General features: G+C 42.6%; 1 protein-coding gene across 1 annotated transcript in view; it reads left to right on the top strand.

Annotated features, from left to right (window-relative positions):
* The window catches only part of SMO (smoothened, frizzled class receptor), a 65,720-nt gene extending 55,930 nt beyond the window's left edge, over positions 1–9,790 (top strand). The window contains exons 10-12 of the mRNA XM_069765416.1: positions 1,354–1,502; positions 4,398–4,532; positions 6,067–9,790. Of these exons, the coding sequence (XP_069621517.1) occupies positions 1,354–1,502; positions 4,398–4,532; positions 6,067–6,659 (877 nt within the window). The 3' untranslated portion in view covers positions 6,660–9,790. The remainder of the gene's footprint in view (positions 1–1,353; positions 1,503–4,397; positions 4,533–6,066) is intronic.
* The last annotated feature ends 7,150 nt before the right edge of the window (positions 9,791–16,940 follow it).

Raw genomic sequence — 16,940 nt, 5'->3', positions numbered from 1 at the left:
AGACACTACACACGCCAGTCTTCTTCTGACTAGTTTCCATGGTTATCCTGCACTGATGTATCAGAGTCTCTTTACTCACACAGCTTTTACTCACAACTCCATTGGTTTGCGGCCTCTAAACACGCCGGTCCTCCTCTGACCAGTTCCCGTAGGTGGCCGCAGTGCTGTGTTAACTGTGGATGCCAGGCATCTCAGCTCCCCTGGCTGCTTGGCTCCGCTCTGTCCTGTGTCACTGCACACTGACAAAGCTCTGTAGAGCCTCTTGCTCTGTCCTTCTCCAAACACCAACTGGACACTGACTCTGACCCTGACACACCCATACCCTTTACTGCAGGGTTTTTAACAAAACAAACCTGTGGCTTCCTGCCACATGGAAAACCCGGACTGGAAATGAAACAGACTGCACCACTAACATACTGCAGTCAGTTTCGTAACACAAAACCCAGAGCAGGTTTTCCCTAAATCTGTCTTGGACAAACAGTATGTCCAAGACTAACCTTATTTATTACATTTAACCTGCATTGCAGTCACTGCATACGTCTCCATGCACAACCTGGGGAGAGCACACAGCGACCCCTACCTGTGACATTGGTCACTGCTACATCTGCGACTGCAATACCCCCACATGACCTCACTACTCCTCCGTGCGCATTCTGGGGAGCCCAACAGCGCCCCCTAGCTGTAACAGGGGTCACTGCCTCACAGAGGGTAGGAGCAGGGAACTTAGTTTAGTGACACCGCTCCAGTGCAGGAAAAGATAAAAAACGCTGGAGTGGTACTTTAAGTGTATCTTCACCAGTATGCACAATGAAGGTTGCCATTGATGCCTACTAACACCTTCAGGTAAAGCTATGGGGTGTTCCCGTTTTATTGCAATATCACATGGTCTGATTCATACTCTGTTGCTAATAGCTCTGTACTTGGGTTATATGGCAATTATAAAATGGGTACAAATGTAGTGCTGAATATAATGTTTTGTTAGATATCATTCATCTTTGTTTTTACAAATTACAAGTTTTGGGGGTCGGTTTCCATGCCACAGTTATGTACCTACTATTTTATTTCATCTTTGAAACATACACATATATTTATACTCAAATAGCCTAAATGCATTATGTAGTCCTTCATTTCACCGGTGGTGCTGCTGCTGAACACACAGGAGGTCCTTGTTATTGGCTTTTTACATTAATGGTCTCATCTAATAAAAAGGAGTTGATCAAAGCAAACAATAATGCATATCAACATGTCTGTGGACATTACATAAAGCGGTTTATGAAGCAGTATAACCACATGTAACATGTGTATAGGCTTTTGATTGGAATACTTTAGATTTTTTATTACAATGCTTGGCAGGATTTTGGGACGTAGTGATGATGAACCCAAGCGAATCAAGAAAAGTAAGATGATTGCTAAGGCGTTTTCAAAACGTAAGGAGTTACTTAACAACCCTGAGAAGGAGCTCTCCTTTAGTCTGCATACAGTATCCCATGAAGGACCAGTTGGTAAGTACACCATTTACATGGTTTTATGTAAGTCAGTCAAAAGATCTCAACCTCACCTACTGATTAAAGGGATTGTCCACTACTAGGACAACTCCTTCGCCATCTGAGTGTTTGCCCTGGTTAAAATAAAAACACCTTGGTCAGGGTCACACAAGGGCTGTTTCTCAGACGGATCATCATAATGACACACTGAACAGAGTTTGAGCCGAGTGTTCGTTTTCTGTGATCTGATTCCCTCACATGAGAGAATTGCAGCACAGGTGTGGAGAAGATGGAGACCTTCATTTCTCCATTGTCTGAGTTTGCGGATGTCAGACTGCACTGTAGTCTGGTGTTGTGCATTCTCCCATACACCAGAATGTGTGCTTTTGCTGAGGTTTGCCTAGCCACTTGCAGCATGCTGTGATTTTTTTTTTCTCATGCTAAATTGGCATAGCACTCATCCGAGTCATATGTTTGTGTGCGCATACCTTTATATTTGACTCCAGTGATGGTGCCGTTTTAGCGGTGTCGACACTCGCGTTCCTGGGGCTCACACTAGCTTCCTATGTCCCACGAGCCCTGCGCCCAATCAGAGTTTGCGTCACTGGGCCTGCCTTCAGACATATAAGTAATCAAGAGGAACTGAGCAACCAGCCACAGCTCTGACTTCCTCTTGATTACTTATTTGCCTGAAGGAGGGAACAGTGACACCAGCGTTGATTGGGCGCAGAACTAACGTGATGTAAAAACCTCATGTGTACCCGGGTACGTAAGCGTCACACCTCTGGAGCGTCACCAGAGGTGAGTATAAGTGTTTTTAGTTTAACTCGGGGAAAAATTCAGATTGAGAAGGGGGTGTCCTAGTAGTGGACAATCCTTTTAAAGATTACAAGGAGAGAAAGTAAATTATGTTATGTTAGTATTTAACTCCTTTATCCCCCAAGCCTGTTTTCACTTTCACGGTTTTCACGCTTCAACGGATCCCAGTGATTCTTAGATGGTATTTTTGTGACATTTTGTTCTTCATGATATTGGTGAAATGTGTTCAATAACCCATCAGGTGCTTCACAGGAATTAATGGAATGTGGAAATAAAAAAATGAATATTTTTTTTTTAAAAAATGTTTAATTTAGAACCACATTTTTGTATGTTCATAAGAGTAACAGGATAAAATGGACCCCAAACTTTGTTGTGCAATTTCTCCTGAGCACGCTTATACCCCATATGTGGGGGAAATCTATTGTTTGAGCGCATGGCAGGGCTCGGAAGGGAAGGAGCACCCTTTGACTTTTTGAACTTGGCTGGAATCAAGAGCTGACTACACGGGAGTCATTGATGTGCCTAAACAGTGGAAACCCTCCACATGTGACCCCATTTTGGAAACTAGAACCCCATGAAACTTATCTAGATGTGTGGTGAGCACCTTGAACCCCCAGGTGCTTTACAGAAATTTATAAAGTTGAGCTGTGAAAATAAAAAATCAATTTTTTTCGCCAAACATTTTCATTTAGCTCCAAATTTTTTATTTTCACAAGGGTAAAAGGAGAAAATGGACCCCAAAAATTTGTTTGCAAATTTATTACTGTAGTATATTTGTACTATCCATTATCTAGTCTTATCAACTTAACTAAATTATTATGTTTTATTTTGTCACACACAAAAAAACCCTACAACCTGAGGCCGATCAGTGATTTGTTTCACCACAACCAGCGCTTGATGAATGTAGGATGCATGCACGGATGTGGTGCAAAAAGGGGATAAAACAATAGACAGGAACAAAAAAAATGTCCTTGCCAAAAGCAAACACAGGTACCAATTGGTGATGTACGTTTGATTAGCAGCTCGGCGAGTGTAGGACGCACACACAGAGGTGGTGCAAAGGGAAGGAGGGAAATAGGCAGGGAAAAAAGTCCTGGAAAACACCAAGCACAAGTGTCGATCAGTGATTTGTGTCATTGATCAGCTGTCAAAAAACTGCCAGAAATCGAGCTATCAAGTACTGATCAGCGCTCAGCGGCAGAAGGGGTTTGCATAGGGGGTTAGAGAGAGAGGGGGAAAAGTGGTGTAAAGGGGGATTGGGGTGAATTAGGAAAGATCAGGAATAGATCAGGGAAGAATCAGGAATGTCTTCTTTCTTAAACAGCACCAACAACACCAGCAGTGATTGCACAAGCTTGAAAAAATGTGTTTGGCACAATAAGGCCAAGCACAGCACGACAGTATGACTGCCCTGCACATGTCCAAAGCTAAAATGAGGAGATGCAGGGCGGTCATACTAAGGTCATATGGCCTCTGTGCACTCTGATTGGTGCGATCGGTGTCATCGTCTGATCACACCAATTAGAGCAATCAAAGCTGGTCCTGATGACACTGCCGTCCCTAAGCTCCAGCCTTTGATCGGAACTGTTACAGCACCAATCATAGGCTGGACATCATTGTTTCAATCAATTGTATTGCTTGAAACACTGAAAACGCTGTGATTGGTTGTTCAGACGACGACGAGCACAATTATCCTGCTGTTAGAAACAGCAGGGCACCTTAATACGATGACGGTGCGTATTTTAGCCATGACGTACCCAGTATGTCCAAGGTCAGTAGGAATTTAACAAATATGTTGTACTGGGTATGTCCAAGGTCGGGAAGGGGGTTAAAAAAAAAGAGAAAAAAATGGCATATGGCCCCAAAAATGTTCTTCAGTTTAGCAAATGAGAAATGTGTAGCCATTAAAAATTTGTTAACTGTCTGGTCTTGAAGGGAAGCCATTATCAGAAAATAATCTGTTTAAATCAAATATCTGATTTTTTAGTTAAATGTATATTTTTTTTATTTTTGCCATGCAATGAAAAATTGAAATCTCGCAACCTTGGGGCTTTTTTTAAACTAACATCCTGCTTTTTTTCCTTTATTCCTCAGCTGGTTTGAACTTTGATATCAATGAGCCATCAGCTGACATGTCTTCTGCATGGGCACAGCATGTCACAAAGATGGTGGCTAGGAGAGGAGCCATTTTACCACAGGACGTGTCTGTAACTCCAGTGGCAACGCCAGGTAACAAACAACTCTCCCTTGTTCTAGATTTTTTTTCCATTATCGCTATTTGGTAGCTCCTACATGTGCCAGAAAGATTGATAATCTTCCCAGAATTATTATTGTCTAGATTTTGGGGGCCTATTTTAAATCATTGCTCACTTTTAATCTTGGCCTTCAGTCTTCCATAAAGAAAGTGATTGCAATCACTTTCATGTAATGCTGCAAGTGCAGATTTACTGTAGATGACAACTTAAAGTGAACCTGTCACCAGGATTTTGTTAAAGGGAACCTGTCACCCCCGTTTTTTGAGATTGAGCTATAAATACTGTTAAATAGGGCCTGCGCTGTGCGTTACTATAGTGTATGTAGTGTACCCTGATTCCCCACCTATGCTGAGAAATAACTTACCAAAGTCGCCGTTTTCGCCTGTCAATCAGGCTGGTCAGGTCGGGAGGGCGTGGTGACATCGCTGGTTCTTCCTCAGCTTTACGTTGGTGGCGTAGTGGTGAACAAGCAGCGCGCGATCTGCGCTGTAATCCCTTGCATCGGTGGGGGCGGCCATCTTCCTGGGGCCGCGCGTGCGCAGATCGAGTGCTCTGCTGCACGGGGCTTCAGGAAAATGGCCGCGGGATGCCGCGCGTGCGCATTAGAGATCGCGGCGGCCATTTTCCCAAAGCCGAGATTGCATCTCGGCTTTGGGAAAATGGCCGCCGCGATCTCTAATGCGCACGCGCGGCATCCCGCGGCCATTTTCCTGAAGCCCCGTGCAGCAGAGCACTCGATCTGCGCACGCGCGGCCCCAGGAAGATGGCCGCCCCCACCGATGCAAGGGATTACAGCGCAGATCGCGCGCTGCTTGTTCACCACTACGCCACTACGCCACCAACGTAAAGCTGAGGAAGAACCAGCGATGTCACCACGCCCTCCCGACCTGACCAGCCTGATTGACAGGCGAAAACGGCGACTTTGGTAATGTATTTCTCAGCATAGGTGGGGAATCAGGGTACACTACATACACTATAGTAACACACAGCGCAGGCCCTATTTAACAGTATTTATAGCTCAATCTCAAAAAACGGGGTGACAGGTTCCCTTTAAGTAAACTACACACACTGTTAGGATGGCACTGTTATACTGATTAAATTGATACCTAGCTTGAATAAATCGGTCTTGTGGTTCTTATGTAATCAGTGTTAGAAGTTTTCATGTAATGAAATGCCCATGCTCTTTGGTTGGACTGCAGGCAGAGTCTTATATTCCTGCTCTAAGCCAGAGAAACCAAGGAAAGACATGCCCACAGGCCACCCTGAAGCACAGTCTGTCTCTCTCTGTCTCTTTGATGAGGGACGTGTTTTTGCTTAGGGGTGGCCTGTGGGAAGGTCTTTCCTTGGTTTCTCTGGCTTAGAACAAGAAGATAAGACTCTGCCTATAGTCCCACCCCGGAGAACGGGTATATCACTTTTCTTTGTGAATCGTACTTTTTAGTATTTCCATCCATAAAAGTTTTATTTCATCCTTCTTAAGGTGATTTTAAACATTTGTTTTTTTTTAGTACCTCCTGAAGAGAGAGAAAACATGTGGCTGGTAGAAGGAGATAATCCTTATGGCCTAGAAAAGAAGACTAAGAAGAAGAAAAGAAGAAGGAAGAAGGAGATCAGACCAGTAGAGGAAACAAGGGGCATGGACATCTATCCACCTCGGACATCAACTGCTGTGCCACGTCTTCCAAAGCTTCCTGCTAAACCTGGTCTAGTGACTAGGTCTAGAGAACCTCAAGAAATTGAAGAGGTTCTTCCAGGATCATACAGAGAGTTCAGGAGATGGCCTCCTCTACAGGGTAGTCAATATCATGTTGAGAATCTAGATGACCGCCATGGATATAGAAGATATGCTCACACTAATTTAATGTCTCATCCCTATTCTGTTGATGAGTTTCCCCTTCATGAGCGGAGCAATGTTCATTTCATCCCTCAACCAAAGCGTGATGGAACATTTCAGTATTCAAATGGAAATCCCCACCCATATAATATGGGGAACGGGCACCATACTGACAGAACTCAAACTAAAAAAGCAGGGATTCCCCCAATGCATTCCAGGGCAAACCTGATGGATGCAGAGCTAATGGATACAGATTCTGATTTCTAGGCACTAGTAGACATGTTACAAAAAATTTTGCCGATGTACAATAATTAATACTGCATATTTGTTGCAGGCTGGGTCCTTTATATCCTTTTGTGCTGATTGACAATTGATGGAGATGACATGAGCGTTGAACCGGAATAATTTTTTAAAGGCTTTTTATCTAAGGCTATGAACATAAGATGATCTGGGATGAGAGGGATTAGACATCAGGACAATGTGGACAGATTCCTTTTTACTGTTCATTCACAAAGCAGCTATGCAGTGCACTCTTCTACTTACTTGTATGGGTTATCTGATGGAAGATGTTCTGCAGGACAATTATTTATTATGTACAGTGCAACTATGGTATATTGTTTCCCCAAGTGGAATGGAATTTAGTGTGATGGTACCCACTAGACTTCTACTAAGCTTCTTATCTGGAAGTAGCCTCTGGAATACAGAATATTGCACAAAATGAGTAAGGGGTGCAGAAGGAACAGTCATACACATGCCCTGGTACCAGCCTGAGTAGGGCCTAAAACGCCTCTGCCACATAGGACAACACCAGTATTATAAATGTCATGTGATTGGTGAGAGGCCTTATTTAAGATTTTACACTGGGGCCCGGAATCCTTAAGTTCCTCTCCTGCACAAAGTATATTTCGTACTTTTTCTAGATCCTATGTGCCTTACAGAGCATTCTTTGTTGAAGCCCACCTTAGTAGATTTCTTTGGAGATAGACTGAAATTAAAGAGATGTTTTATATTTATGAAACTTTTCCTGGGAGCTGGGAAAAATAAAGTTTTTCTTAGATTTTTTTTTTCAAAAAGGTTTGGAAGTAAGAAGTAGTACAAGACATATTCATGTTTAATGGAAATGTTTATGATATGTCTTAGCAAACTGGAGACAGGTATGGTGGTATAGTTTAGCAATGTATTCTTTCATTTACGGTACGTGCCACGGTACTATACATTTTATAGACCACCATAAAATATGAAAAGCCTAAAAGGACTTTCTTTTATAATACTTTATAATTAAGTCCCAACGTGACTACTCGATCACGGGAGGTGTCCTTTATTCATTCCATATGGCCCACTAGGCAATATGAAGAAGGCTCGTCCAAAGCAGATGACTCACGAGGAGCAGGAGCTATGGTGGGCTTTGAGAGCAGAATTACTTGCCTTTTTATTTATGTCTCGGTAATGCCATTCTTCTTTTGTAAATTAATAAGATAAATTCTTAGGCATTTTTGTAAATCGAGTAATACTTACATACATTAACCCTTCAACATCGCCAACTGACAAGTTACTCGCCATTGTACAGTACTGTGACTGCTCCATTATCTTTATTGGTTTGGTTAGTTCACTTTCCTATGGAAAATAAATGTTGACCACCAAAATCCACTTATATTCCTTCCTATTATGATATTGTTCTGCTGTAAAATATTTTTATCTGCTTGCTTTGTAGTTTTCATATATTTTGCTACATACAGATATTATCCCTTTTAAAAAATACAATAAGTCATGTAAAATCACAGAAAATCATTGTTACAGTGTGATTACTTTAATTTATATCAATTTGTTTCATTTTTATTAGAATGCAATTATTTCTTTAAGGCAAAAGTCTGAAGAAGGAAGACATGCAAGCCCGCATAAGGAATGCTATATATAGTTAAATTAGTGACAAAATGTACAATTGGTGGAGAAAGGTTGAACTTGATGGACCTAGGTGATTTTAAAACCTATATAACTATAACTATGTGCTTGTGGTAAAATTTAAGCCTCCATACATAAGGGCAGCTGCCAGACTCTTCTGGCGGCGTCTTTATTCAGGAAGAACTAAAGGATCCTTCTCTTCTCTGGCATCATCTGTCTGGGAAATCTCAGGAAGCCCCATATATAATAGACTGGTGGACAATTTCACCAGAATTGCTGAGTTCAGTCTACATTAGTCTAATGTGTATGGGGGCCTTTAGAAGCCTTTCAGTGACACTTTGCTCCACTGGTAATAATGAGACTCGTTTTACATCTTCATTTGCACTTTTGATGGAAAATACCTTCTGTATTTGTACAAAACAAACCACAAGTATCCAGGTAAATGTATGTAAAAAAATATATCAAAGGTTTCATGTAAAATTCTATCTAATATATATTTTAGAAGTTTCCCTTTTGTCTACAAAACTCTAGCCTTGTCATGTCATCTAACACCCCCTTGCCTACTGAAGTTCTCCATGTGTGCCGCGTAGGTTGGATTTAAGTATTTTGATCAGGTGTTTAGTAGGACTAATGAACATTCAGACACTACATTCAACCTGAAGAAGAAAATTATCCTAAAAAGAGTTTAGAGTCACAAAAATAAAAGTAGAAGAATGTGACTATACAGAAAGTGTTAGGGCCGATTCATCAAAGCTTTTATGCTGCAAAAGTGGCATAAAAGTTTGAAAAAGTCCCAAAATTGTTTGCACAACACGGAGTTGCTACTTTTTGACATTTTCACGTCACTTTGAATCGGCTTTGCTGGGGAGTAGATGTAGAGTAGAGTAGTGGCCACCCCTAGCCAAATTCATTAAATGTGCCAGTGTTTTTGATGCCAGAAATGCTACAGAGGAGAATTTTTGAACAGTGCATGGAGGCATGTGCCACTTTTGAAGATGCACCAAATTTATTAAGTGGCGTTAAGTCCTCTTTAATGAGTTTGGCACCCTTTATTTTGCAGCACTACATCAGTCTTGATGAATTGGTCTCTCTATAGTTTAATCGTAGCACAGAACAAATATGCTTATACCATGATAGTTTTGAATGGTACAAATCAAGGCAAACCTTTGTCCAAACTTTATACAAAAGTCAAAGACACATGAAACTTAAAGTATTCCCTGTTGGGTGTAGATGATTGTCGCGGTTCTAGTAATTGACAAGTGACTTTTTTTCCTTTAGAAAAAATCAGACACATAACGGAAACTAGATAGAACTCCTTCTGCTTCCATGTGCATCCGAATTAAAAATAAGAAAATAAATGCAGTATTTTAGTCTCCCTTTTTTGTCTTGAAAATCTTTTGTAAGATTACAATATTTTTACATGCGGAACACAATAAGCTGTTACCAAAATATTTTTTGTATCTTTTTACTTGTAAATATAAATAAATAAAATATGCTAAGTTTTTGTATTTTGGACTGTTTATGGGCTGGATATATCTCTTTTAAGAATTGTGTCCGTACCACTATGCTGTAACTAATTAAAAAGTTCCTCTAAAATACCAAAAACAAACAAAAACCCACCTGTTAAAAACTCTGCTCAGCTGTTTTAGAAAAAGTGTTGTAGGTGAGAACAACTATGGCCACACCTTTAGGTTCTGCTTTCCAGATTCCTAAATGTTACCTCTAGTTATGTAGTAAAAGGGGAACGTTTGATTTGTCACTGCACAAGGAGCCATCACACTTACATTATTATATTAGAGAACAGTGTTAATTGTTTTTCTTCTTTCATTGTAAAAGCTGATAATTTATAAATAGCTTTATTAAAATTTCCATTTTTTTTATCGAGATGCTTTTTTTTTTTAATATGCAAAACATTGATCCCGTGAGTACAATTTTGAGCTTATAAAAGTCAGTGGTTGGAAATTAAAAACGCATGTGCCAGGTTTGCATAGTGTGTATATGGATCGCCCCCAAGGGCTGTGGGTTACTCGGTACCAGGTCCCTCGGTTCGGGGAATGGGAAGTCACAGTGGCCTGACCCTGTCCGTGGCCCTAGGGGAACGTCCGTTGGAAATTGGGGAAAGGTCTTTAAAGGGATAATGTTCGTGATGCCACCTGTGGTATTCGGTCAGGGTGATCGACGCTGCTTAGGGGTCCGCTGGGGTGATGTTATGGCAGCTAGATGGTATACCTTCCCACAGGTGAATTATGTCCCCAGGGCTTCCCAAAGTGTAGATAATGGATGGTGTGAGTCGCAGTGAATAACGAGGACACAGGGTTGCAGTCTCTTTACCTTTTACTGAAGGTTCAGCTTCCACAGTCCAGAGTAGGGACCACAGGGTAGACAGAGTCCGGCCGGTCTGAAGGCAAATCCAGAGTCCACTTATCAAGGAGGAATTCAATAGCCTTCCCCTTGCGCACAGTAACGTAGGAGGTCCCTACTTGCATAAGCTACCATAAGGTCCTCACTATTGCTACTTCTCTCTTTGTCCCCCAGATGGTACGGATAGGACAAAACCCGTATGACTGATGACCTGAGGCTTGTTTATAGGGACACTAGAGATGCCCGACCCCCACAAGTTGCCACTGTGTCTTCTTAGGTATAAAGGTCGGACAGCCAATTTGAAATCAACTGCCCTGCCAGTCTCTGAAGTAACGGCATAGAGCTCTTTACTCCCTCGGTATTGTGGCCACCGGATCTGCGCTTCAGATGGAGGCAGCCTGATTCTAGCTGGTCTCCCACTGATGTTTCACTCCTGCTGACTTCTTTTCTCACTCACTACAGCACAATTCCTTTCTTGTCCTTTCTTAGGATGCTGCCGCATGGGTTGCAGGCACAGGTCCGTGTCCTTCTTTCCTTCCTCCTCAGACTTCAGTCTGGATCTGACCAGGGATTACCCCAGCCTGCTCGACCGGGAGACCTTTCCTCATCGGTCCCCAGCCAGGAACTTTCCTCTCCTCTCCTCCTTCTGATACTGACTAACTTCCTAACCAACCCTCCAGTTTTACCCTATGTGAGGAGTGGCCTAATAGATAGAACCCTTAGCTCCCCCTGGTGGACTGGCGTGTGTGTGTGGCTGTGATACCTGGACAGCAGATCTCCTTCATTGCCTTCAGACGTAACATCACTCCCCCCTGGTGGAAGAACAACATTACTGCAATGAACCAGGACTCTAGGGCGGTGCACATATATATATGTATATATATACATATATATATATATATATATACAGTTAGGTCCATATATATTTGGACAGAGACAACATTTTTCTAATTTTGGTTATAGACATTACCACAATGAATTTTAAACAAAACAATTCAGATGCAGTTGAAGATCAGACTTTCAGCTTTCATTTGAGGGTATCCACATTAAAATTGGATGAAGGGTTTAGGAGTTTCAGCTCCTTAACATGTGCCACCCTGTTTTTAAAGGGACCAAAAGTAATTGGACAATTGACTCCAAGGCTATTTCATGGACAGGTGTGGGCAATCCCTTCGCTATGTCATTCTCAATTAAGCAGATAAAAGGACTGGAGTTGATTTGAGGTGTGGTGCTTGCATTTGGAAGGTTTTGCTGTAAAGTAAACATGCGGTCAAAGGAGCTCTCCATGCAGGTGAAACAAGCCATCCTTACGCTGCGAAAACAGAAAAAACCCTTCCGAGAAATTGCTACAATATTAGGAGTGGCAAAATCTACAGTTTGGTACATCCTGAGAAAGAAAGAAAGCACTGGTGAACTCATCAATGCAAAAAGACCTGGGCGCCCACGGAAGACAACAGTGGTGGATGATCGCAGAATTATCTCCATGGTGAAGAGAAACCCCTTCACAACAACCAACCAAGTGAACAACACTCTCCAGGAGGTCGGCGTATCAATATTCAAATCTACCATAAAGAGAAGACTGCATGAAAGTAAATACAGAGGGTTCACTGCACGGTGCAAGCCACTCTAAAGCATCAAGAATAAAAACGCTAGACTGGACTTTGCTAAAAAGCATCTAAAAAAGCCAGCACAGTTCTGGAAAAACATTCTTTGGACAGATGAAGCCAAGATCAACCTCTACTAGAATGATGGAAAGAGAAAAGCATGGCTAAGGCGTGGTACAGCTCCCGATCAAAAGCATACCACATCATCTGTAAAACATGGCGGAGGCAGTGTGCTGGCTTGGGCATGCATGGCTGCCAGTGGCACTGGGTCACTAGTGTTTATTGATGAGGTGAAACAGGACAGAAGCAGCTGAATGAATTCTGAGGTATTCAGAGCCATACTGTGTGCTCAGATCCAGCCAAATGCAGCCAAACTGATTGGTCGCCGTTTCATACTACAGATGGACAATGACCCAAAACATAAAGCCAAAGCAATCCAGGAGTTTATTAAAGCAAAGAAGTGGAATATTTTTGAATGGCCAAGTCAGTCATCTGATCTCAACTCAATTGAGCATGCATTTCACTTGTTAAAGACTAAACTTCAGACAGAAAGGCCCACAAACAAACAGCAACTGAAAACCACCGTAATGAAGGCCTGGCAGAGCATCAAAAAGGAGGAAACACAGCATCTGGTGATGTCCATGAGTTCAAGACTTCAGGCAGTCATTGCCAACAAAGGGTATTCAACCAAGTACTAAAAATGAATATTTTTTTTTTAATTATTGAATCTGTCTAATTACTTTTGGTCCCTTTTAAAACAGGGTGGCCCATGTTAAGGAGCTGAAACTCCTAAACCCTTCATCCAATTTTCATGTGGATACCCTCAAATGAAAGCTGAAAGTCTGAACTTCAACTGCACCAGAATTGTTTTGTTTAAAATTCATTGTGGTAATGTCTATAACCAAAATTAGAAAAATGTTGTCTCTGTCCAAATATATATGGACCTAACTGTATATGTATTTGTTATGTTCTATCTGGATCTCTCCAAGATTGCAATAGATAGTCAAATCAGAAGACAGATAAAAATACAGATGAGAAATAGACAATTCAGAACACAACACGGTGTAACGTCCGTGTCCTTGCATGCCTCCACTCACTCCCTCTCAGAAAAGACACGTGACTTACCACCCCAACTGTTATGGTCTGGTGATTAAGGAGCGACATGCGACTAGCTCTGAGCAGGTGGTAACTATACTGACCGCAGTCCCTAAGCTCGACACAACACTAGAAGTAGCCGTGGAATGCTCCTAACTCTGCGTAGGCATCTCGTCACAGCCTAAATGCTAACTACCCCTAAAGATAGGAGCAGGAAAACTATCTTGCCTCAGAGAAAATCCCCAAAGGATAGATTAGCCCCCCACAAGTAATGACTGTGAAAGGAGAAGGAAATGACATACGTAGTATGAAACAAGATTAAGCACAGGAGGCCACTTCTAGCTAGATAGAAATAGTACAGGACAGAACGCTGTGCGGTCAGTAATAAAAACTAGAAAAAGTCCACCGCAGAGGAATACAAAAATCTCCACACCTGACTAAAGGTGTGGAGGGCAAACTCTGCTGCCCAGAGCTTCCAGCCTAGCTGAATAGATCCATACTGATAAGCTGGACAAATGAACAAAACATAGAAAGTTCTGAACAACAAAGTCCACAACAAGTGAACTGCAAAAGGACAAGCAAGGACTTAGCTTTTGCTGAACTGGTCAGAGTGTCAGGAAAATCCTAAGAGCAATGACTCCAGGCAGGAACAATTGACAACTGGTATTGAATGAGGGATAAGGCCAGACTAATATAGCCGAGCCAGAAAGACGATCAGTGAAAACAGCTGCTGAAGCTAAATCCAAGAAGCAGCCACACCACTCAAAACCACAGGAGGGAGCCCAAGAGCAGAACTCACAAAAATGCTACTTACAACCACTGGAGGGAGCCCAAGAGCGGAATTCACAACACCCAACTGCCCCTCCGCATCTACTTACTGCTCCCACTCCCCAGGGTCTGCGCACGCCTGGCAGATCCCCCAACAGCGTGCTTAGGGCGTAAAAAGACAGCCAGCACTCTCCTAAAATGTTCTCAGCCAATAGCTGGGAGATACTTACTATTAAGGCACCTTCACCTGTTGGAGGGTGCCTGAGTAACGTTAGTGCAAAGTTAGTTAATACTTGCTAGCCTGCTGTTAGGTCCCCTTGTCCACTTTGTCTGATCCTGCTCCTGTTTCTGACTAACCTGTGTCCCACCCCTATACCTGTTCTGTCTACTATCCTGAGGTCGCACAGTCTGAACCAATGCCAGTGGCCACCCTGTCTGCACAATCTGTACCAGTACCACTTCATGAGACATGGAATCACAGTCTGTGTGTACATTAACAGGGGCCACGGGATAGTTCTTGGCATCTCCATTGATGCATCTTGCCCCCAACCCCTTCCCAGGGACTAGTATATGCGGAAGTATTGTAAGGTAGAAATCCGGAATGCAGTGGAATTGAATAAAATCTTCAATGCTTTATTCCATATTGAGTAAAAGAATATTTAAAAAATATCCATGATGGTGAATGGGAAAGTCTGGTTTGACGTGTTTCTGGCGTTGCCGCCCTTAGTCACAGAGTGTAACCCTGTCCTACCTGGCTTTGTTATACTTGATTGACAGAACTCATGCAAATGCTGCCTGAACTCTACACGTTCGCAGTTATATTGCAGGGGCCCAGCCATGTTCGGTGTACAGTACCAAGTGGCGACCAGGGAGGAGAACGCACACTGACACTGAATTTAGCTGGCATTCTGCAGTGTCACTGTGGACTTATAGAGTAACTTATTGAGTTCAGGCAGCGCTTGGTCGAGTGCTGTCAAGTCATGACAAAGTGCTCATTATGTAGATTGAGGATGCATTGAACTATTGGCCATGTCAAGCATGCACCAAGACCCCATCATTCGTTTGATTTTTTTTTCTGGTATCTAAAGTACTTAAATCTATACAACATGTATGATTTTTATAGGAGACAAGAACTTTACATAACTGTATGAATAGTTTAATTAGTGATTTGAGGGTGACAGACTCCTTTATAATTCCGCATTCACTCCAGCCGTGAGGGTCCAGCGTTCCACCAGTCAATTTTCTATCCTTGCAGCCATCTCACGTACATCCATATCACCACATGATGTGTGCATTTGTTATATTTTATTACCTAGATCTGTGCAAATTTTCAAAATATAGTCAATCCTGAAAATATTAGCTGTAACTGTTGTGTGGATGTATGGCATGTTGATGCAATTGCAAGCAGCACATATGGACCCCTGTTGTGAATTCTGTGGCTGAATTCACTCCTGTGGTCACAAGTGGTACTGCAGCTTCTGGGCTTCCTCCCTCAGGTGTTCTGGTGAGCTCGTTGGCTGCCTTGTTATTTAACTCCACCTGATTCTGTCTTCCTTGCTCCTTGGCAATGTTCCAGTGTTGGATCTGAGCTTCTGGATCTTTCCTGTGGCCTGCTGCTCTGCTTAGATAAGTGCTTCTTTGCTTTTGTTGCTGTTTTTTCTGTCCAGCTTGTCTATTCGTTTTTGCTGGAAGCTCTGAGACGCAAAGGGTGCACCGCCGTGCCGTTAGTTCGGCACGGTGGGTCTTTTTGCCCCCTTTGCGTGGTTTTTTGCTTTAGGGTTTTTTGTAGACTGCAAAGTTCTCTTTGCTATCCTCGCTCTATCTAGAATATCGGGCCTCACTTTGCTGAATCTATTTCATCCCTACGTTTTGTCTTTTCATCTTGCTAACAGTCATTATATGTGGGGGGCTGCCTTTTCCTTTGGGGTATTTCTCTGAGGCAAGTCAGGCTTGCATTTCTATCTTCAGGCTAGTCAGTTCCTCAGGCTGTGCCGAGTTGCATAGGTAGTGTCAGGCGCAATCCACAGCTGCCTTTAGTTGTGTTTAGGATAGGTTCAGGTATTGCGGTCTACAGAGATTCCACGTCTCAGAGCTCGTTCTATTGTTTTTGGGTTATTGTCAGATCACTGTATGTGCTCTGATTACTGCACACTGTGTTACTGGATTGCCTGCATAACAGACCCCTTATTTTCCTTGGAATGCAGTAGAGAGTTCCTCCTGATTAAGCAACTGTTTCCCAATGTCATTGTACATGGTTGATCCTGTGGCTGTCTAGCACGGTCTTATCCTTTCCCAGCCAGGCAGACTGAGAGTGGAATTTTGCATATTCGCATCTCCTTTCCTTTAATGGGATTGCATGGGGGGTTACACAAATTGGACCTACCTGGTCCTGCTGTGCCAACTGCATTCCAGGGGAGCTATAGGTTGCACGGTATGAAGACTACTTGGTGGTGATTGCCAACTCCATGACAGTGTCTCCTTGTGTTCCTTGGCTCCATAGTGAAAGTGAGGGAGAGGTGCAGAGGATCAAGTGTTCAGCACCCGGGCCCCATCACCCTGTGACTTCCAGGTCTTCGATCTAGAAAAACAAAATTTCATCCTCTGTCAAAACAATGGAGCCAGAAGGAGTCTATGTCAAGAGAGAATCATCATAATATGAGCCTACTGGGGATCTACTATTTAAGCTAGGAGACTGCTGCATCAGAGGATTGGTGGACAAGATGGCTTCTTCTATACCCACTCTGAGTCAAGTGAGTATCTACTCTTTGGGCACACTTACTGTACATCTTGGTATCTGCTGCCAAATTAACAATATTTTGTT

This window comes from Ranitomeya imitator, chromosome 4, assembly GCF_032444005.1.
Source record: "Ranitomeya imitator isolate aRanImi1 chromosome 4, aRanImi1.pri, whole genome shotgun sequence".
In the NCBI taxonomy this organism is placed as follows: Eukaryota; Metazoa; Chordata; class Amphibia; order Anura; family Dendrobatidae; genus Ranitomeya; species Ranitomeya imitator.
The sequence above is the reverse complement of the archived record's forward strand: the minus strand, read 5'-3'. Positions and strand labels throughout refer to the sequence as shown.